The sequence below is a fragment of the Eublepharis macularius genome, chromosome 3, assembly GCF_028583425.1.
Source record: "Eublepharis macularius isolate TG4126 chromosome 3, MPM_Emac_v1.0, whole genome shotgun sequence".
NCBI lineage: Eukaryota > Metazoa > Chordata > Lepidosauria > Squamata > Eublepharidae > Eublepharis > Eublepharis macularius.
In genome coordinates this window covers 158,061,980-158,085,884 of record NC_072792.1, presented here as the reverse complement: position 1 = coordinate 158,085,884, position 23,905 = coordinate 158,061,980, and the positions used below count along the sequence as shown (strand labels likewise).

Below are 23,905 nucleotides of genomic sequence, written 5' to 3'. Positions count from 1 at the left end.
TTCAAAAGATTGCATTTCCTTCTTGTCAACATTTCTCCATTTACTACTATTTTGACAACAGCATCAATGTACATGGCATTTTATGCAATGAGAGAAAAATAAAGTTCCCTACCCCAAACACCATATATCTAAAGTTTGACAGTGGCAAGAGAGCAGAGGGAAAGGAAAAATTGGCTGAAGCAAGACGAACATAGGAGCAAAGGATTATATATTTGATATGCTTGCTTTCTTTATTATCCTGCTTTTCTTCTGTCCTTCTACCAAAATGCTCATGGAATTTATGGAATTCTTAATGGAATTTTCCCATTTTAGCCTCAAAAAACCCCTCTGGGACAGCTTAGGCTGAGTGAGATGGATTACCCAGTCACCCTAGCAACTGAATAGCAATCTGAACCCAGGTCTCCAAGTATGGAGCTTTATTCACAAGCTGTTCTTTTCTTGTATATGAAGACACCAGCTATCATATCATGCAAAAGAATACATACATGGGTAAAGGGTGGCAGCGATTTTAAACAACAGTGGCTTTCAGTTAACTTCTGGAGCCAGTCTAATCTCGTCAAGGTTACGTTAAGAAGTATTCCTGCAAAAACTCCTACGCTTGTTGCAAAGAAGTTCTTGCTTCACATCCCCTGACTCAGGAGGCGTCTTTTCAGGGATTAATGGAAGCACTACTTCTATGGTAGCCCTGTGGATTTCCTCTCCAAGGAATCCTGCATGGGCTGCCTGTATTTAGAGCAGTGATCCTCAATGTGATGCCTATGGGCACTAGGGAGCTTGACAATGTGTTTCTTGGTTCCCATTTGTTTCTCCTCCTCCTCCAAAACAAAGCTCCGCTTCTGGCTTTCCTCCCACCTCCTTGGAGCAGAAGGTGCTCTAGAAGAGCCCAAGTTATCACCTTTCAATCTGCAGGGACTACCCATGCAGAAATAATTGCCTCTGCCTTGTGGGCTTGCAACTCACCAATATTTTGTGATTGGGCCCATTTTGTTATTGCCCTCCACAGCAGCCATTTTGTGGCGACACCCACTCCCCCCTCCTCAAAACTCCCAAAATGCCCACAAATTCAACAAGACTGGGAACCCTGATTTGGGTTATGTAAAAACCTCCCTCTATAATTAGTCTTTCTGAACTCCTCTCCTTTGCTTCTAGTTTGTAGGTTTTAATCTAATTTTACTCTGTTTAAATTGTTTTAATGAAAACAATGGGATGGAGCCAGTGCAGCATTTCTGTTGGTGCAGTCTTCTGCATGCAGAGTATGATTTTCTCAACTTTCTCACTCTTACAGTAGTCCCAAATGCTCCCTGAAATCCTATTCCAGAGGTCTCCCTAGCCCAAGAACAAGATTTCAGGGGGCATTATGGCATACTTTCCCCTCCTAACTTTGCATTAGAGCTTTATTGCCTTGTTTATTGCATGTACGATAATGTGTTTATTGTATTCTTCGCCAATTTTGTTATCCTGTCTCTTTGTATTCTTGGTCCAATGCATTATATTTTACTGTTGGTTTATATCATATATATTATACTGTTGTTTTTACAGCGCTTTCCAACTGTGGTCATTCTGCTTTGATACACTGTTTATGGTACCGGTCAGGAGTGAGACTACTTAGTGGCTCAGGAGACACGTTTCCCAATGTGGCATCTACCTTTTGTCCCAGTTAAAGGAGCAAGGCTTATGGTTGGCAAGAGGTTCCTGCCTCAAAAGCTGCTGCCAGAGGGCCTGGATGCTCAGTAAGAAGTGAGCCTCCCTGACATGTGGGTCCCATGCAAGGAATGGACATAAAGACCCCTTTCTCTCCAACAACCCCCACAACCACTCTCTGCAGCTTCTGCATTCTCATCCTAGCACCTGAGCAACTTCTGGGAGGAGAACAATGTGGCCACACAGAAGAGTCTGTAAAAGCCCTATCAGCATTGTGGCAGCCACCTGGGAAAAGAGCAAGCTGGCCACAGTGGTGATTTTACGCTCTTGTCTGTATGACCAGCTTGCTCTCCTTTGGGCAGCATCTGGGCAATCTCACTCTCTCCCCTGAGCTGCTGTGCTTCAAGCTACAGCATAGGAAAGGAGAAGTCAAAATTTCTTTCTCCTGTACTCGCTTCCTGCTTAACCATTTCTCAACTATAAGGTAATTTCACTACAGTGTTAAGCCTGCTTAGGTTCAGGACTAAAGTGAGGAGGAATCTGCCTATCTAGCCCTGGAGCTCAGCGATATCATCTTAAGAGCGGGGACGGGGATTCTCAATTGTTTAATTTTACCACGATTCCTTGTACCCCTTGATCTGTCAATTCAATTTTAAAACTGCATATTAAGAAAGAAATGCAAAGTTAAAATGACCATTCCATTATTCATTCATTATTTAACATTGCATTCAGGCCAACATGCTGTAGTGACTAGACTGTTGTTCTAAGACCTAGGAAACCCAGGTTTGAATCCCCCCTTTGCCATGAGAGCTTTCAGGGTTGCTTTGGTCCAGTCACACATTCATAGCCTAACCTACCTCATATAGGTATTGAGAGAATAAGATGGAGTAGGGGAGAATGACACAGCTGCGTTGGGTTCCCCCAGGAGACCAATGAGGATGTCCTGGGTCTGAGGCTCAGCCCCCAGACTTGCCTAGAGAAACAGGCAGGGGACAGCGGGGAGGCTGCTACTCTGCCACCATGACAGACCAGGTCCCAAACTTGCCAGCAACAGAGGGATATAAAGAAGCACCCAAGCCTCAGAGGGCTAGAAGGGGGAGGTGGAAGCCAGCTAGCCCCACCCTCTGCTGGGAGGCTGGGAACCCAGGCAGGGAGATTGAGGACAACCAGGAGGGGATCAGACCAGAGGGAGAAAGCCCAGGAAGCAGGGAGATCCAGCCAGCCAGCAGCAAGACAGTCAGCAGCCTTACCTACAGTAGAGGAAGGGCAGCACAAGGCCACACCCCAGCCTGCAGGCAGGCTACAAGGAATCAGCCAGAACCAGGTGGGGCTGAGAGCAAAGAAGCCACAGGTGGGGCTGTCTGAGGCCCTTAACAGAGAAAGCCAAGGCAGCCAACAAAGCAACCACAGGTGTGGCTGCCTAGGACAGCCAAGGGTGTGGCTCCAGCACGCTATCCCCACGGAGCCCGGCAAACCTGCTCGAGCCACCTGGCGACCAGTGCCGCGAAAGCAATGGGAAGCAGTAGAGAAGGAGACCGAGGAGATGCTCCGGCTGGGCATCATAGAACCCTCCCAGAGTGCTTGGAGGGGCCCCATAGTGCTAGTGCCAAAACCTGATGGGTCCGCCCACTTCTGCGTGGACTATAGGGAGCTCAATCGAGTGGCAAGGTTCGCCGCCTACCCCATGCCGTGGGCAGACATGATGGTCGACCACCTGGGAGTGGCCCGCTTTCTGTCCACCTTAGACTTAGGCTTCACCAAAGGGTATTGGCAGGTTCCGGTACGGCCCGAGGACCGCGAGAACAGGGCGGCCACCACGTTCCAGCATCTGGTGGACCGGATCTCAGGGGATTATAAAGTCGTTTGCCCTGGCGTACATAGACGACATCATCGTTTTCAGCCCCAGCTGGGAGACACACCCACAACACCTGGAGTTAATTCTTGCTGCCTTGTGGAGAGCCGGTCTCTGGGCTAACCCAAACAAGAGCCGGCTCGGGTTCCAGGAACTTCAGTATCTGGGCTTTGTCATGGGAGGGGGTAGGCTACAACCTCCCCTTGATACGGTTGTGTCCATAGCCAACATCCCCCACCCCAACACCAAGAGGCAGCTGCGGCATTTCCTGGGCCTTCTAGGCTATTATGGGTGATTCATACTCCACTTTGCATCTCGAGCAGCTCCCTTGATGGACTGCCTAAAGAAGGAAATGAGGAACCAAATAGAATGGACCCCAGCCAGGGACAGCGTCTTTCAGGACCTGAAGACCGCCCTCTTCCATAGCACCACCCTGTGGAACCTGGACTTCAGCAAACCCTTCACACTGGCCACTGATGCCTCGGAGACGGGGCTGGGAGCCATTCTCATGTAGGAGCACGACTGGGCCCCCGCCCCCATTCTCTTTTTGAGCCGCAAGCTCCAACCTCCAGAGCAGCACTATGCCACTGTCGAAAGCTTTCGTGGTCAAGTGGGCCATCGGGGCCCTGCAGTACTATCTGGCAGGCAACCTGTTCGTACTGTTAACTGACCATGCCTCCTTGCAGTGGATTCACCGTGTGAAGGACCACAACCCCCGGGTCTTGCGCTGGTACCTCTCGCTCCTTCCCTACCGGTTCTCAATCTGGTACCGAGCTGGAACCCAACATGTGGATGCCGAGTTCATGTCCTGGCTGTTTGAGCCCGACCCAGACAAAGCCAAGGGGGGTGTCCTGAGTCTGAGGCTCAGCCCCCAGACTTGCCTACAGGAACAGGCGGGGGACAGCCAGGAGGCAGCTACTCTGCCACCCCAACAGACCAGGTCCCAAACTTGCCAGCAACAGAGGGAGGGGATCCTGACAAGGTTGAGCAGGCGCATGAGTGGTAAAGACGGAGCAAGGGTGATGTATACCTCCCCTCCTTCCACAGAGCAGAGACCTGGGCAATCCCTATCCTCAGCCAAGGACTGCAGTTCAGGCACACTGACGCCCTGTGCAGCTATGCCCCAGCAAAGCCTGACAGAGGTATAAATAGATAAACTACCAAAAGGGTTGATAAACATCAACTCTTAAAAATAATCTTTAAGGATTCAATTCCTTACAATTCTTCATGTAGATAGCTAGTAAAATCAAGTGCTTCTTTTTGGCTTCACACAGCTGAAAATGTGTATTATTACCTCAAGGCATCTATAAACCAGCAGGGCCTTTTCTCCAAATCCAAAACATTCCTTTCAGTTACTAAGTTTGCAAATAATGGGCTCAGTCCTTAAACATATAGTGGGAGTGACCTTTGCACTAGATTTTTAATCCACGGTTTTAACTGCATATTCCTGTTTGCACATGCTCAATTCTTGAATAGTAGAGTAGACTAAACAAAGACTGTGCTACAAGCCATAATTAGGAGTTGCTGAATCCACTACAAAAAGAAAAGGATACACCAGACGATTCAATTTCCCAGGCTGCTAATGCCTACTGGCTTCCAGTCCCCCTCACCTCCTCTTTATGGAGCAATACTGTCATTTTAGCCCTGACCTGGATAGCCCAGGTGAGCCTGATCTCATCAGCTCTCCGCAGCTAAGCAGGGTTGGCCTTGGTTAGTAATTGGATGGGAAACCTCCAATGAAGACTAGGATTGCAAAGGCAGGCAATGGCAAACCACCTCTGTTAGTCTCTTGCCATGAAAACCCCGCAAGGAGTTGCCATAAGTCCGCTATGACTTGACAGCACTCTCTACCACCACACTGTCATTTTAAGGGGGAACTACTTCCAGTCAGCTGGAAACAGAATGCAGGACTAGATGACGCAGGAAAACAGAAGTAGTTTGCAGCAGAATCCGCTCTGTGGTCTATCTAGTTACATTCTGCTTCTGGCCAAGTGCTTCTAGAAGTCTGAAAACTGGTCAGATACATTTGGGAGGCTTATAAGTTGAGCAAAAATACAAGACTTAAACACGTGAAGCCTTACACCAAGTCAGACCATGAGTCTATCAACATCAGTAGTGACTGGCAGTGGCTTTCCAGGGTCTCAGGTAGACGTCTTTCACATTACACAACACTCAATCCTTTTAACTGCAGGTGCTGGGGACGGAACCTGGAATTTTCTGCATACAGAGCCTGGGTGTCCCCTTTCCGTTTGTTCAGTGGTCTACCACCTCTGCACATGGCGGTTCCCTTACAATTAGCTGTCACGGTTTAAATGTCATTGATGGACCAAGCTGTCATCAATCTACCTACTCCTTTTTGACAAACATCTATGGAAGTGGCCATGGCTACTTCTTACTGTAGGTAATTCCTTAAATTAATTATGCATTGGGACGAGGAGGTCTCTGTTTTTATAAAAGTTACAAAATTTAGTAGAGCAAATACGTTCAATTGTAAAAATAAAAACTAAGAGAGAAATGGGAGTTTAACAGTAGGTGGCTTCAGGGAGTTCAGCTTTCAAGCACAAATGTCAAAGAACGTTGCAGATGGATTGCTAGAAGAAACAGAGTCCAGGCACTTTACTATCACTGAAGGCCTTTACAACACGAGTTTAAAAGTGGAAAAGAAGTAGCGCTCCTGGAGGGAGCAATTAACTAAGAACACTTACCCAGTTCACCAAAGCCTGTATAAGTGGTCTATGATTCCCTTAACAACAGAATGCATTTTCTGCCACATGGCAGGAAAGTGCCAGCAAACACAACAGAAAGGTGTGTATCATTACACACCTGAGCACTTGCCCAAGGATACTGAGCACTTGCCCATTTTCACACAGCTGTCTTCTGACCTATGACAAGTGAGGAAATGATTAGGCTGCTAGAGTTACGAGTAGGGAGACAATAGGATATGGATTTAATCACACATTGCACATTGCAATTCTGTAGGAAAGACAGAATTGCGCCCATCCTTTCACTGATGCAATTAAATTTTCCCACTACTAAGGCTGGGTGCAGAACTTCAGAGATGAGCGAGCGTTCACTTCCTTCTCCCTATGCTGTCATTGCTTCTCGCAGGTTGCTGTTCTGCTTATACAAACAGGGGGAGGGGAAAATAGCGAGCTCCTCCTTATATTGTGTAAGCGGTGACTGTGAAGGGTCTGCCCCAGATCTGCAATCCCTACAAAGGCGGCTATATTTCCGGTACAGTTTTATAACTCTGCAAAAGATCTTTTAAGATGATAGATTTCAAATGGTCATACCACTCCTTGTGAAAATGGTCTTGCTCATTCCATTAGAGGCAGCTGCTGAGTAAGTGTTTGTTGGTCTCACACTGCAACTTTTAAAAAAAATGGCACTAATGCACATTTGCCTTCTTACTGACTGGTTAAAAAGCATTAAGAAAAACCCTGCTGATTAAAAAGAGGGAATTCGGTATAGGCAGTAGGGCACAGTGGTGTATTTCAATCAGACTGCAGATCACATCAAAAACACGTGTGCCCGGTCTGAGATCTAAACATGAACACCTTGTCTGCACTCATACACAGATGCATATATTATAGTGCCGTTTAAGCAATGGAACAGAGTAACAGAGAAGCCTCTGTTCATATCGCTCAGCAGGCCTGAGATGATGTAGAGGGAACGCGGCTGAGTAGCAGAGCATCTGCCTTGTGCGTAGAAGGTCTCAGGTTCAATTCTCTATTACCTCTAGGTAGTAGCTGACATCTACTTGACACCCTGGAGAGCTACTGAAAGCCAGAGGAGACAATACTGATCTTAATAGGTGAAGGGTCTGCCTAGGTATAAGGAAACTTCATGTGTGTTCTAGCAAAGAACAGTCTTAGATTATTCCCTCTCTGCAGGTCTGATGATCATAATAATATTCTGCTTTTACATGCCCTACTCCTCTGGGCATGTCCCTTGAAAATCTTAGAGCTTGTAAATATAGCCCATGGGGGTAGAGTGGAGATTGCTGCCCAAACAATTTGTTTTATTTGTGTATTTTTTGTCTGCCTTTCTAACTTAGACACAAGACAGGTCACACAGTGTAAATCAATACTGTAGTGGCAGTGAAATTAAATAGCTGCATGGCTATGATGCAAGCAACTGAACAGAAATCAGGTCACAAGGGGGAAGATCCAACTCCCAGGCTTGTAGCTTTTGTCACTTGTACTAACCTGTGAGCGCAGGTAAACATGTTATAATCGAAGAGAAAAAATTACATCTTCCTTAAGAGCTACTTTGCATTTTGCCAAACTGATCTTCGAAAAAAAGTCTTGCTGAGGCTCATTTCATTTCATCTAGTAATAAAAGAGACCAAGTAGATTTTATTTGACTAGATTATGCTCCAGTAGACCAATCAGTTTTATCAGATTGCTACTGATATTGGGGGATATATTTTTGGGGGGTAACCCTTAATTTAAGCGGATTAGTTATGTAAGCCACTTTCAGTTCCAAGCATGGAAGTAATACAGAATATAAATATTTGAAATAAATATATGAAATTAGCCATGAATGTGGAAATAACTAAGCAGCCTAACTAAATAAACCTAAGCCTTTACCTATCATGGGCACTGGCACATCTTCTAAACAGCAGCAATATGCAAATGCATGTAAGAAAAACTTCTGACTTTTGAGAATTAAGAGGAGACCTTTCAACAGTATGATGTAAAAAAAAACATACTTGTGTGCTCTTCTTACACTGGATGGCAACCCATGTATTTTATTCAAATCAACAGGCTGAATCCAAGCCCCGCTCCCTCTCCATGTACAGGAGTCAGGGTGATTTCTGCCAACTCCCCCTTTCCATTTTGCTACAGGTCACACTCCTGGAGGCTTCTGAGAAGGTGCAGCAAAAAGGGTGGTGGCAGTACCAAGATCCATTCCACAAGCAGAGACCTGCTCACGGTTCTCTGGCTCCAAGCCATTATGTATACAACTAAGGAGAGCCAGGCTGGATCAGAACAAAGGCCCACTGAGTCCAGCGTTCCTTCCCCCCCCCCAAAGTCCAGCATTCTGTTCACACAGTGGCCGAGCAGCCGCCTCCAACAGGCCCACAATCAGGATGATTGTAACAGCATCCTCCTGGTTAATTTTGTGAAGATGACTGTTAAGAAGAATATCCAATTTCTACTACTGTGTAAGTAGGCTGCCAGGCATGGCCTAGCAACCAGCTGACGTGAAAATATTGGGGTGGGGATAAAACTTCAGAGTTTCTAGCAATTCCTAGAGAACACTGACATCACTTCCAGGCTTTCCCCAGAAGTGACATCACACCATTGGGCCAACAGCTCTTTTTTGTTTATTTAGGGGTCAAGGGATCCCCTACTAGAGGCTTGGTAGACGTATGTGTAATGATAGCCTTTATGTTATCAAGCAGTCACTGTTTCAAGGATCACATGGAAGGTGTGAGAACAACATATACTACCTTATGAGCTCCTTGGAAGAGAGGTGGGTAAAAAATGCAATTGAAAGATCTCTCCCTCATTAAGGGTAACAGTTTGAATGGATCATATCTTGTTAAACTGTTCAAGATCTCATTAGCTCAATGGGAGAAGCTAAATATATCTTAGTTATTTTCCATGGTGCGCCTGGGACTCAAGTAAACATCTTTTCAATCCCTTTTTAAAGTCAGTGTCAATTAGACTATGGGTTGGATCCAGACTAAGTTGTATGCTCACCTAAAGAAGTTTTGTCAGTGGAACAGAACACATACACACCCGCTTATCTCCCCAAAATGCTGCTCCTGGGGGACTGGGAACCCTCAGAAACAATACGAGGGACAAATCAGAGGGCTGCAGCAGGAAGAAAAAATTGGAAGACGTTACCCCCACCCTTCTATTAGTAGAAAATTTAGTCTAGATCCAGCCCTATAAGTCTGAAAAAACAGGGGCAAAAGTAGGAGGGTATATCCCTAATGTCCTGGGTCATTAACAGGGTAATAACATAACAAGCAGGATCCAGTGAAGAGCCACCAGAGATCCAAATGAAGAATGAGGCTTTCCCGCTCCCATAGCCCTCCAAGTGCAGCCTCCCAGAAGTCAAGGCACCCTCCGGAATGGGTTAGGATGGGATGTTGCTGCTGAAGCAGAAATGGGCCTCGTGGGTCAGGGGAAGTGCTTTCCATGTGCACAACCGGAACTCTGGCCCCACCTAAACATTCTACAGCTGTAAAGTCAGACAGATTACTGTATCTTGTGAAGGAAAAACAAACTTTAAAAGTTATAAATAACAAAGGATACTAAAATCTTTGAGCAGATTTCCAAATTTTGTATCTTTAGAACATTGGAAAGTTTTAAACACTGCAATTGAGATTCTTAAAATTTTTCACTGATGTTTTCAAACAGGGGGCAACTGGGAGGACAGACTACATCCCAACAATGCATTTAAATGGCACCCTTTATTTTATGACGACTCCAGGTTACTGCAGACAGCATGCCTTCCTGGCAAGTACGTGCTTGGTCAAAGTTTACCTTGCTTTTTTGGTGCATATTTTGCATGTGTGTACTATTAAACAACACAGATTGGTCATTACAGTGAAATCCAATCCACCAATATTTGCCAATGTGTATTATTACATGTTCTCTATGGTACCAGCCACTGAATGGCTGCTGGGGGGAAGAGAGAAAGGAATTGTAGAAGGTTAAGCCCACAGGAAGTGGCTCAGAAAAATAGGGAGGTACTAGCCGTCCTGGTGTCTCTTCAACAGGCTCTCCAGCACACCAGCTCCCTCTACTAGGCAAGCAAAATATTTCAGAAGATACAGAGCAAAACTCAAGTCCAGTAGCACTTTGGTGGTGGTGGAAACTGCCATCAAGTCACAACTGACTTAAAGTGACCCCTGCTGGGGTATTCAAGGCAAGAGATTAACAGAGTTGGTTTGCCAGTGCCTGCCTCTGCATAGCAACCCTAGCCTGTTTTGGTGGTCTCCCATCCAATTACTAACTAAGCATTACCCTGAAAGATCTGACAAGATTGGGCTATTCTGGCTATCCAGGTCAAGGCTAGTAGCACCTTAGAGACTAACAAAATTTTCCAGGATACAATCTTGCATGAGACAAAGCTCAGACAGTCAGACAGACACAGAGGGGTGTCTCTTCTAAGACTTGAAGCAAATATTGCGAATTCCTGTATACTTAAATATTTTATTAATCTTATTGTTTGGCATCGTACCAATCTATACAGCTAGATGTTTTGCAGTCAGCATTTAAACAGTTATTCTTGATCTGATGCAAGATGAACCTGTGCTCCATCTCAGGTCTGCCTAGAAACCTCCCCCATCCACCCACCCCCACTTCTGCTTCTACCAGAAATTGGGCTTTTTCCTTTGTGGTCACAGCCATATGGAATGGTCTGCCTGCAGCTATGCAGCAAGTTCCAACATTTCTTTTCAGGGCTTGTTAGGCTGATCTTTGTTCAAAGCGTTTGCTGATGTCTAAGGTGATTATAGCCCCTCCCCCTTGTTTAATGGAGCTGGTTTGTGTATTATTGTAGACAGTGGAAAGTGTTGTGGAGGTAGGGGTTTCCTCACAATACTTTTTGTTTTTTAAAATGCAATTGTGTGATTGTTTCTGTTAACCGCTGAGACCTTCAAGACCAAGTGCAATACAGATATTTTGAAACAAACAAACCAAACAGGTGTCACAGGGCCCTATTGTTTGTGCCATAGTTACTCTTTCATATATCTCCAAGGGTTGATTTTTGTTCCGTTTACCAAGCTGTCTTGGAGAGAAGAGGATCTCTGTGCAATTTGAAAAGTTAGCCTTAATTCTTCATTTAATTAAATGTACGCTGCACCCCATCTAATTTTCTCTATCTTATGTGAATACAAGGACTGCAGATTTATAGTGAAACTTGCACATTGTGCCATAGCACAGAGAACACCTGTCTGCAATTTTCTCAAATATTTAATTCAGTTACGCGAGCTGATAAAAATATTACCTGACTAATTTGCTCTTGGGATTATGAGCACTTGCGGTGCTTAAAAGAGAATATATTTAGATACAAGATGCAGGAAATGCAGTTAACTACCCTAGCTAATATGTGCATGCTCTTTTAAAATGGCTCTCTTTTGCCATTAGTCCCATGTTAGTGACTTTAGCAGTCATACAGCAATAAGTTGCTCAGCGCCAAACTGGAAAGGGCCCAAAAACCTTGAATTCTTGCCTAAGAAGCTGGCAAGCCAATTAAGAGCAACAAGAAAATAAAGTGGAGGCAGAGAACAAGACTTGCTTAATAAAATAACAAAGAAAAAATGGCAGAAGACAGAGAACAACAACTGGCTAGAAAAGATCTGAGGAAGGAGTGAGTTTTGAGGGGTTTAAAGGCAAAACAGCTGGCAAGAGAGATATGTCAGCTGCCTCCATCTCTTTGTCCTTCCAATGAAGAGGGGAAAAAATCATTTTGAGTAGAAAAGGCTATTCTGTGGCATCCTACAGACTGCTGAAATAGCTCTGGAGCTTCTGCATTTAACCAATCTGTTTTAACATTTTTGGCCTGTAAAGAGTAAGCGAGTTTTCTATGGCAAACTCAAGACATCATTTCAGCTGCTGTGGAACAAGATACTGGCTTGGATCCCAAAGTAGATCTCCACTAGCTGACGGCATTCCCAACAGCAGAACAGGACTTCCTTGCTCTCTCTGCCCACTCCCCCAACAGCATGAGGAGGGAACTGGAGGTCTCCAGTGAGAGGGGGATCACTCACATTCACCCACCCGCCCATGAGCAGAAATTTCTCACGGGATCAGAGCCACTGTTTTGACCACGGAAGATAATAAAATGGCAGGTGGAGACGTTGTTCCGTTGCACATTAGTCAGTACAAAAATATTGCCGGAATGAAAATAACGATTACTTCATAGTAAGAATGAAGTTCAGTAGTCATGCTTGTAAAAAGAGGCAAGAATTTTCAGTTTTATTTGCTGCCAGACCTAAATGAAGCCAACAAACGAGGCATACGTTTACAACATCAATAAACGCCAGCTGCTCATCCCCAACTGTCTTTGCCGCAGGGGTCCTTGACTACCCGAAATGAACCTACAAGTACTCACCTGAATGTAAATGGCGCCCTCTACTGCTGCTTTTAGATCTGTGCAACCACTAATAAGGGACAGCTGCTGTTCAGCATTCAGTGTTCCTTTCAGCATTCCTATCTCCTCAAGTTCTTTCATCTGTTTCCTATTTTGAAAACAGAAAAACAATACAACTGAGTTATCTGTTTATTCATTTTCATTATTTGCACCCTTTGTCAGGCGTAGGCAAGCATCTTAAAATATTTTACAAAGTAAATTCAGGCAGCTGCTTCTTCCCTGGCACACCAACTTTTGCAGACAAGGTATAAAGGGGGGGGATTCATGGAACAAGGTTCAGCGAAGTCTCTGCGTCTGAAGTTTCGGCACGTGCTGCAAAAATCTGTGTACACAGAACTGCTAATACATCTTTCATATCCTCTGGAGACTGCCAGGTTCAAGAGACCTTTAAGCCTAGAAAAGAAGCCAAGTTTGCAGAGGAATATGCAATTCTAGCCGCTCTGCCCTGGACTTGTGTGTAATTAAAGATGCTGCTGTATTAGTCAGCAGCAATTTTAAGCACAGTGGATTCATTACCCTAATTGCCTGAACTTTGGGGGCTGAGGCCAGCTCATCCCCCTCCAACTCTGATGTGCTTCAAACATGAAGGAGGAGGACACAAGGGAATTCTGGCCAGAAGGTAGAGACTGAAGGAGAGAATGGGGAGGCGCCTCATGAAATCACACTAAATGGGGGTGCTCCAGCATGGACTTGAAGCAGCAATACCTCATCCGAAGATCACTCAGGGATGATCAGACCACAATTCAGAAGCTCCCGTCATTATATTGGCAGGCATTTTGCCACAAGAGGCCCTGTCGTCATTAACATCACTTCTTGTGACTGGGCATATATCACCTTGGAGGATGAGCAGCTGTAAGTGCCAGAGATAGTGTCGTTGACGCCATTGGGTCCTGTAATCTTATTTCCTGGGTAGATATGAAGGTAGAGTTGGCATCTGGGTCTGTTGCAGGGTCTGGTACCTGTGTTGGTGACTCTGCAAGCCAATTCATGGTTGTTGGTGAGAAGTCATTTAAGGTTGGGGGGTGTCTGTAGGGCCAGACTAGTACCCAGAAACAGCCTGCTTCAGGACAAAACCTAAAAGAACTAACAACAGAACACCACTGGTTGTCACCTATAGTTCCTAGCTCAAACCCATCCAATGTATCATCAGTGATCTACAACCCATCCTGGAAAACGATGTCTCTCTCTCACAAGCCCTGGGTGGAAGACCTCTCCTTGCCTACAGATAGCCCCCCAACCTTAAACGACTTCTCACTAACAACCATGAATCGGCTAGCAGAGTCACCAACACAGATACCAGACCCTGCAACAGACCCAGATGCCAACTCTGCCCTCATATCTACCCAGGAAATACGATTACAGGACCCAATGGCATCAACTACATGCAACTGACAAAGAGAACTGTGGTTCTTGAAAGCTTATGCTACAGTAAAGTTGGTTAGTCTTAAAGGTGCTACTGAACTCTTTTCTATTTAAAGAGACACAGAAGTATTTTAATAGCCAGTAACTCCTTAATGATTTGCATAGTTTGGAATGCAGAGCTGAGCAAAGCTGAGAAGGGAAAAGAATTTAACTCTCTCCACACTGAGAAAGGCTTTCGAAGCAGCACAGAAATGGCTGTAACTTCAACTGCTACTACAGCTACAGCCACCCAACAACCTCAACAGGGTGTAAGTAACAACAATGGCATATTTACAATTCCAAAGTTAAACAAGAATAACTTTCAAATGTGAAATGCCAGATTAAGAGTTTCCCTTCAAGTTCAGGATTGTTTGGATGCAATAGATAGAGACATGCCTGAAAGCCAACCAGAGCAGGATGAGTACAAAAGCAAAGAGGCAAGAGCCTTAATGACTATATACTCCTGCATAGAAGATCATGAGAGCCCATTAATAACCAAGCATGAAACTGCTAAAGATTTATACAATGCTCGCAAAAGAAAATATTCTGTTAGAACAAATAAGAATGTGATATTTCTAAAGGAGAAAATGTATAGCATGAGGATAAAGGAAGGAGCTAATATTGATGCACACCTAGATGAAATGCTAAGACTTGTTTCAGAGCTCCAATCTGCAGGAGCAGAGATATCTGACTCTGAGTCCCACACATGCATATTACTTAGCCTACCACCGTCTTTTGCAAATCAGAAAACTGTGCTTGAATGTAATGCAACAGTGGACTTGGATTATACAATTGCCTATTTGAGAGACTCTGGACTTAAAAGGGTAACAGATGATGCACCCGATAAAATGTCTGTATTAAGAATGAGATGTGATCCTAAAGAAAGGAGATGCTATTTGTGTTCTAGAGGTGAGCATATAGCTAAGTACTGCAGATTTAAAGATGCAGAAGGTAAATAGGTCCAGAAGTCCAAGTGTTTCCACTGAAAGAATGGCCTTCAGAGCCGGGAACATTCTAGTAGCCATGGAAATTTCAGACCACCATGCGGTAGATCAAACACAAGGCACAGACAAAGGCCTAATGATGGTACAAGTGCTTATGACAACAACCAAGTGTTTCAAATATCTGACCGTCAAGGTGTGAACGATAAAAGGCACTTTCTTCTTGACAGTGGCAGTTTCATTCATATTTGTCGATTCAGAGAAAGCTTCAGTGAACTTGACACAGAGAACAGACCAAAGATACTACAAGCAAACAAGCAGAGACTCAACGTGCTTGGAACTGGACCTGGACCTTTGAAGGTCCTCACTTCCAAGGGTGAAGTGGTGAAGCTTGCATTAACAAATGTGGCTTTTGTTCCTGAGGCTTCGAATAATCTACTTGGTACTAAGAGAATTGTTAAAAATGGCTATACTGTTATACTTAAAAGCAATACAGATAAAATCATTAACGATAAGACTGGTCTTGTACTTAAGGTGGATGAAATAAATGGGTTCCATTATATCATAGATGTTAATGATGATTCAAACATTTTAATAGATGAAGAAAGGCCTGTATGTCTAACTAGGTAAGATGTTTGTAATCATAAAAGCTGTCTCTATTCACGGCATGCAAAATTAGCACATAGGAATATGCAAAGTGTTGAAAAACTATTGACAGAATGTGGAATTAATGTTAAATGTAGTAAGGCTAAGGAAAGATGTGAAATATGTATAAGAGCAAAGGGAACCACCCCCCAGTTATAGGGGACAATCTAATACACAGAATAAAGCGTTCCTGGAAGAGGTCTATTCAGATCTTGTGGGTCCCTTGCCTTTATCTGCAGGAATAGATATTTTCTTACCTTCACAGAATCTAAAAGCAAGTACAGTCATGCATATGTGCTTAAAAGTAAAGATGAGACTCTGGAAAAATTTAAATCTTATGTTGCTACCATTAAGAACCGACTTGGTAAAGCTCCTCTAGCATTACGTACCAATGATGGAGGAGAATACTGTAATGTGGACTTTAAGAAATTTATGCAACAGGAACGTCTCGAGCACAAGGTCACCAGACACCATTCTCCACAACAGAATGGATGTTCCGAAAAACTGAATCTCACATTGCAGGAAATGATTAGACCGATGCTGATGCCAGCTGGACTACCTGACTCTTTATGGGCTGAAGCAGTAATCACAGCAGTTTATTTACATAATAGAGTCCCATGCAGAGTGACGGGAAAGACGCCTTTTGAATTGTGGTTCGGAAAGAGGCCTGGCTTAAAGCACATAAAGGCTTTTGGTGCCAAAGCATACTCACATATCCCAAAGGAGAAGAGAGGGAAGCTTGATCCTCGAGCAGAAATCGGAGTCATTGTTGGATATCCTACTGGAGGGCAAAGGATATAGAGTCTTGAATCCTGAGACCTTTGAAATCAAGTGCTGTAATGTTGTATACGTGGACGAAGGAAATCTGATGCAAACACCAAAGATAAATCAACCAATAGTGACGACTGATCGGCAGGACACAGGAACTGTTTCACAGGAATTGGTTGATTGGTTACCCGCATGGATCACCAGTCAACCAGCAAGCCCACCTTCAGAAGTCATTACCAGAACAAAAGGGGAAGCAAGAACTGGACCAAGTGAAACAAAAACAACAACTACCCTGAGACGATCAGATAGGAGTAACAAAGGCAAACCACCAGAAAGATATGGATTCTGTGAAAATCTACAAACAATAAAAGAACCTACAAATCTAAAGGAAATCAATGAATTACCTGTATCAGAAAGAGACAAGTGGATACAAGCGATGGAGGAAGAATCTCAATCTTTACAGGATAAACAGGTCTGGACACTTACTGAACTACCTGCTGACAGACAAGCAATTGGAAGCAAATGGACTTATAAAGTCAAATATAATCCAGACAGAAGTGTTGATAGATACAAAGCTCGCTTGGTAGCAAAGGGATTTTCTTAACACTATGGAATTGATTATTTTGAGACGTTCGCTCCAGTCATTAATTATGTAACATTCAGGATCCTTCTTAGCATCACAGGCCAGAGAAATATGTTAGTGGAACATGTAGATATCAAAACAGCATTCCTTAATGGAGACCTATTAGAGGAAATTTATATGGAACAACAGGAAGGATTCCAAGAAAGAGGATGAGAAAGTCTTGTATGCAGACTTAATAAGAGTGTGCATGGACTTAAAAAATCGGCCAAAAGCTGGCATGATAAGTTAGCAAATCTTCTATACCAACAAGGCTTCAAATAAGGGAAAGCTGATTCATGCCTATATATGAGGCTTAACGACGGACAATACCGATATATTTTGACCTATATAGATGACTTATTAATATGTTGCCAACATAAAGAAGACGTCATAGAAATAGCTGACCAGTTGAAGAAAGAAATAGAGGTCAAACAACTTGGAGAAACGAGGCATTATCTTGGGATGCAAGTTGAAAGATTTACTGATGGTAGTTTCCTCTTAAGTCAAAGATGGAACATCATGGATTTCATTGAATCAGTCGGCATGAAAAACTGTAAAACAGTGAGTACACCAATGGAACCAGCCTATTTGAAATTGGGAGATGGACAACCTCTTGCAAAAGGCCCTGAATATCAAGAAGCCGTAGGCAAACTTCTCTATATAAGTAAAACCACAAGGCCGAACATCACGACAGCAGTCAACATCCCAAGTAGAAAAGTGAGCTCCCCGAACCATCACAACTGGAATGCGATAAAGAGAGTGGCAAGATATCTAAAGGGAACAGAGAATCTCACCTTGTGAAAACCCTAGATCGATTGGATATACGGATGCCAGTTGGGGGGAAGAAGCGACAAACTACAATTCCACCAGCGGATATTTATTTTTCTATGCAGACAGCCTGATTGATTGGACCAGCAGAAAACAGAACATCATAGCTTTGTCTTTGGTAGAAGCAGAATGTATATCGGCAGCCAACGCGTGTAGCAAATTGGAATGAATTTTCCATTTGCTGAAAGATTTTAGCATCAATGAACCAACGCCTATAGTGATGTTCGAAGACAACCAGCCTGTATCACAATATATAAAGGAGAAAGTGCGAAGGCTAGGAATAGATTGATAGAACTGAAATGTCAATTCGTGAAGGACCTGTATCAGAGGCGACTAATTGAAATTGAATATTGCCCCACCAATGAAATGGTAGCTGACATTTTGACTAAGCCATTGACCATAGAGAAATTTGTATACTTTCGCGATATGTTAAATATGACCGATCCCAGTATCAAGAAAAATGATTGTGTTGTTCAAATGTTAGATCTTGAGAAGGGGTGTTGGGAGTTGGCAAGATCTAAATTCTGGTCATTATAGGGTTAATACATTTGTTTTGATCCTTTGACACCTAACCTTGGAAGTATAACCTTGGCTTTGAGTCAATCCTGTTCAGAAACTACAGAAGGGTTCATTACCAGCAAGCCCCATGTGACACTGACGCAGATGCAGATGCAGACACACAGCCTTGTTCCTGGATAGCTTCATTCCTTTTTGTTACCTACTAGCTAGCTACTTGTTGTATGTATGATTTAACTTGTTTATTTTTTTATTATTTTTTTATTTTTAATATCTAACATAAAAAACTACAAAAGACTACAAAAGTATAAGAGGGAGAGAAAAAAAAAGGGAAGGGGGGACTGGGGAAAGGGGAAGAGCAACATACAAACAACAAACGCTACACTACATGTCTTGTATTCCCTTCATGCTGCAATTTTTCTTAAAAGTTAACTTTCTAATATGCTATCAGATTGGTAGATCTTATACAATACAGACTATATTCAGGATCAGGTTTTCTTCCCCCCCCCCCTGCGTCTCGGTCTCAGTTCTCTCTGCGCAGCTGGAGCAGCTGCGCCCGCTCTCTCCTCCCCCCCACTTTCCCCTTCAGACTTTGGACTTTCTTCTTGCTGGAACTCCTGATGGTTGAACAAAAAGTCTGTCAGCTGCGCTTCCGATGTAATCTTGTAGGTTTGATCCTTATATCTGAACCAGACGCCTTCTGGAAACAACCATTTATATTTTAAATCACATTTCCTCAAGAAAGCCGCAAGTCCTTTATACTTAAATCTTCTTTTACGAGCCAAAAATGGAACATCCTTCAATATTTTAACCTTGTTGCCCAAATAATCCAAGTCCACATTGTACGAATTATATAAGATGGTGTCCCGAGTCTTCTTAGATGAAAAGTCAATAATTTCGCAAGGCAGCTGACGCTTCATTACATACTTTGAAGATGTCCACCGGACTTCCAAAATATCGCTTTTTAACTCTTCTTTAGTTGCCTTTGCGAATGGTGCCAAAAGTCCAGACACCAGATCTTTTAAATTTTCACCTTGCTCCTCTTTTACATTCTGAAGACGCAGTACCGTTTGGGCATGGTCCACTTGCAATCCTATTATTTGATTCTCCAAAAGCTTCACTTCCTTACTTGTTGCTTTCATGAGTACTGCATTCTCGTGTGCAGACTGCTCTGCTCCGGTCACTGTTTCTTTAATGGTTTTCACTTCGCTTTCCACTGAATCAACCTTTTGCCCCATTTCATTCAGTTTCGCTACAAAGGGCTGCACAGCATCAAAGACTGCTCGTCTCACCATCTCTTCCAAAGTTTCCCCCTTCCCCTGTAACGTCGCCATCACCGATTTACTCATTGCTGGGCTCTGCTTTTTCGTCGCCATCTTAGGGGGGGGCGCCAACTAAGTTCCAAAACTCCGTGAAGGGGAAGAAATCCGCGCCTTCTTAGCTTCAACTCCCACCAATCCTTCGCATACGCTTAGAAATCAGAAGGGATTCGCTTACTTACAGGTTTTCACCTTAAATCTGCTTATTGCCGTTCTCCATGGCCCGGCAGCACGCAAAGTGCTGCGCAAGTCTGCCGGCCTCCGTTGGAGCAAACGGGCAATTTACCCCCTGCATTGCTTTCAGGGGGTTCTTCCCGCTGCGCTCCGGACCCCGTCTCCCTCACTGGGAGTCCTGGGGGTTAACCCTCGCAGGTCAACCGCCCGGTCAGGCTGCTCGGACGTTTCCTCCTGGACCTGCGGAGAGGAGCATCTGACATGGCCGGGAAAACGAAACCGAATCGATTTAACTTGTTTATTGATGTACCCGATTTACTGCTATAGATAAAGACTTTATTTTTCTCAACAAACGGCTCCTCTTTCCATGCCTCTTCCTTTTATCCCACAGAAACTAGTATGAAGAAAATCCTATTGGGGTTGCAAAATCCGCACATCACAGGCACAGCCATACCTCTACAAATGCATATCCATGGAGTAGCCAGAACAACATAAGGAAAATCAACATGCATTTCACAGCTATAGGGTATTCCTGGTTCCAGATATTCTACCCCCAAAGGGTCCAATGTGGGCACATTTCTGGCTGCTTATACACATGGATCTCATACAAGCTGGTGCCCCAATCCTCAGTTAAATGGATTAAAAGTATTAAATGACAAGTTACTTTACCTCAGGATAAGAGAAAAAAAATCCCAGTTGCATGGGCCCTCAGGTTCTCAGAAATGAGAGTGTGAAACCTAGGGTTCGAAGTTTCTCATTTTTGTACTGGGTCCACGCATTTTTTTTAAAAAAATGACACTGACTCCCCAAACATTCTAATCCCTGTCTACATTACCAAAATATACACATTTGCAGTATTTTGTTCACTCTGCCAAACCTGTTACAGGTGGGATGAAATTCAAATTAGAATATACAGTTTAATGGCAAAGCATTAGTCTCATGAATAAAGCTAAACTTGTTAAAACTTCTCCAGTAAAATACTAGTTTTGAACTGACGGAGGCTGCACTTCAGATAGTTCAGATCAGTTTTAGTTTTCAAAAGGTGTGTTCCACTTACCTTGGGAATTTCCATTTCCCCTCCCCCCTCCTTTCTAGGGGAAAACTTTTAGAGGGATTTTCTCCTTCCTTCAGCATGGCTGCAGCTAGATTTTTTCCCCTCTTTTATGACACAAAAGCCATCTAATGCTGTAAGGAAGACTTTGACCTTCCTTAAGAGGGCTGTTTTAAGCAGATAGCAATCAACTGAACACCTGACTGTATTGCCTTATACACGTAAATTTTAAAAAGCTTATACATACCTTACTGATCCATGCTCTCATCTCTTCCCCCAAAAGTGCCTACAGCCTACTTTTTTCCAATAATAGGTCAGATTCCATGCATTGTAAGGCAGAACACTTATTTGGTGGGCTTCATACCCACTTAAAAATATGAATTATCTCTAAAGATGTTTTTAAACAATTAGAAATAAGGCACTGTCAAACTGCCACAGGTCTCGATGTTTAATATTAGGAGGCCTCCTTTAACTGAACAAATCCATATTGATCCATTTCCTCTCAATACATATTGTATTCTGCGTACAGGATTTCATCTAGATTCAAATATCTAGAGGAAATAGAGTAACTGGAACAACTGTCCCTGCCGCTGATCTCCACACATTCATCTGACGCTCTGTAAAAAAAGATCAGATGAATATGTAGATTCTCACCCCGCCATGCATTCACTGATCATCTGGACAGAAATCATAGAGCAGTACTTTATTAAATCCAACACCTGCAAGTCACATTGTTTTCCTGCAAATGTACAAGTTCCTTCACAGATACAATGACAAGTTATATTTGCATGTTTGCCCTTTTAAAAATAGCCAGAGCTTCTTGTTATAATCTGATTTACACAGCAGTGTGCTAGTATTTTCAACAGTAGAATGAACAGTTTGTACCTGAAGATAGTATTAATTGTATCTTATTTAAAGCAGTATGTGTGTGTGTGTTATGTGCTGTCAAGTCCCCTCCAAGTTATGGCAATCCTATGAAAGAAAGACCTCCAAAACGTTCTATCATTAAGCAGAATGCCTAGCCACATAAATCAATGCTATGGACTGGCTGCATTTAATTTGTATCCTATTGCCTTTATCATTCATTCACACAGTTTTTTTCAAAAGGTACAATCCAGAGCTTGCTGGTTCTTTTATATTTATCACTTTCAGAAAAAGGGATTAGTTCTTTGCAATATCCAAATGCTAAAAATTCACATTTGAAGATTCGTATCTTCAAATGTGAATTTTTAGCATTTGGATATTGCAAAGTGGCTACAGTTTGCAAATGTGGAACTGTATAGGGACTATTTTTATAAATTACTTGAAAAAATATAAACAGGAGTCTCGCAGCACTTTAAGGACTAACAATGAAAATGCTGAATTAGAGTTCTTTAAAGAACTGGGTACCATCTCCCAAGGACTTAATGACCTGGGATTCCTCTGAACTAACTATTTTTACTATTTGCAAAAATAGGGAAATTGTGAACGGTCTCTGTACTGTTCTCAATTACATTTTAATTTTCCAGAGTCATGTGTTTTGTGCTTTTCATGGCCCCATGACTCTACAACTTTTTCTTCATATATAGGTTTGCTCAGGAAAGACCACTGCATGCAGCTGACAAGAGTGGGTTCTAATACACAAAAGCTTATGCTGGAATACAAACATAAGTCTTTAAGGGGCAATAAGATACCTTTTTATTTTTGCTGCCATCCACTACCATTATTGGAAAAAGTACTTATAGCAGAATCTTAAAGGAAGACTAACATTTACATGTTCTTTAAAAGTTCTATGGAAACCAAAAGAGACCAACATCATCGAGGCAATCAAAAAATGCTTCCTTATGTTTCAGTCAAGGAAGTCAAAGTAAACAGGTGTTCAATCTGCTTAAGTTGTTAAAGTAAAATGCTTGTCCGACAATAGATTTTATCTTGGACTTCACACTAAGCCAGGGAGATTATTAACAAGGAAAAAATAAACATACATGCTTGTTCACAGTGGGGGGGGGGGGAGCACCCACTCTGCCAGGGATTCAGAAACTTGAAACTGCTTTGCTGAATGGATGTCCATAACTATTCTGTTGTTCCTCCCAATTCCATGTGGGCAACGCCATTTTTGATTGTGCAAGAATATCATATTGCCTTGTGCCACACCTGAAACTCCTGCTGATGATTTGCAAATTTCAAGAAGAAAGCTGCAGATTTTGTTAGAGGAAAGCTAAAATGAAACAGTGTTAGGGTAAGTGTCACTTCACAAATGCAGCATGAAATTATCACAGATTCCCAGTCTGAGGTTTGGGGCTACTGAAGTTAATAATTATCATCATTCACGTATTACACAGAATAGCAGCTAAGGCAGAAAGAAGAATGCCTTGCTTAAAGACACCTAGGTCGCATTCGGGTGTTACTTGGTTGACGCCTTTCTTCAACACCACCCGTTTCACTAGCAGAGTTTGATCTTTAAAGGTATCTGAAGAAGGGAGCTCTGACTCTTGAAAGCTTAAACTCTGAAAATCCTGTCGGTCTTTAAGATGCCCCTGGACTCAAATCCTGCTGTTCTACTGACGACCAACATGGCTACCACCTGAAACGGTTCTATAAGGGGGGAACTAACTATGGTTAATCTGCATACTTCCATTTGCACGTAACTAGAGTAAGTTGCTATCTGGGATTCTTGAGAAGGAAATGAGAGAGAAGCAAAGTGTGCATGTGAACCCAGCAACAAGCTTGGTTTATGTACATCCTGGTTTAATGCTGGTTAGAAGTGCAACTGAATGCACTCAATAGTGATTTCATGAATGAGCTGAGATTTGAACACAGGAAGCTACCTCTTACCTGAGCCAGACCATTGGTCTTCTGACTGCTAGCAGCTCTCCAAGGTCTCAGGTAGAGGCCTTTTACATCGCCAACTACCCATTCCTTTCAACTGCATGACAGGGATTGAACCTGGGACCTTATGCATAACAAAGCAGATACTCTTCCACTGAGCCATGGTTGCTTCCCAGAGATATCTTTGCTCACATTGTTTGCTACTACATTCACTCTCAAACA

General features: G+C 43.1%; 1 protein-coding gene across 1 annotated transcript in view; it reads right to left on the bottom strand.

Annotated features, from left to right (window-relative positions):
* The window catches only part of CRYL1 (crystallin lambda 1), a 75,085-nt gene that overhangs the window by 29,631 nt on the left and 21,549 nt on the right, over positions 1-23,905 (bottom strand). Inside the window, exon 3 of the mRNA XM_054973568.1 lies at positions 12,572-12,698. Within this exon, the coding sequence (XP_054829543.1) occupies positions 12,572-12,698 (127 nt within the window). The remainder of the gene's footprint in view (positions 1-12,571; positions 12,699-23,905) is intronic.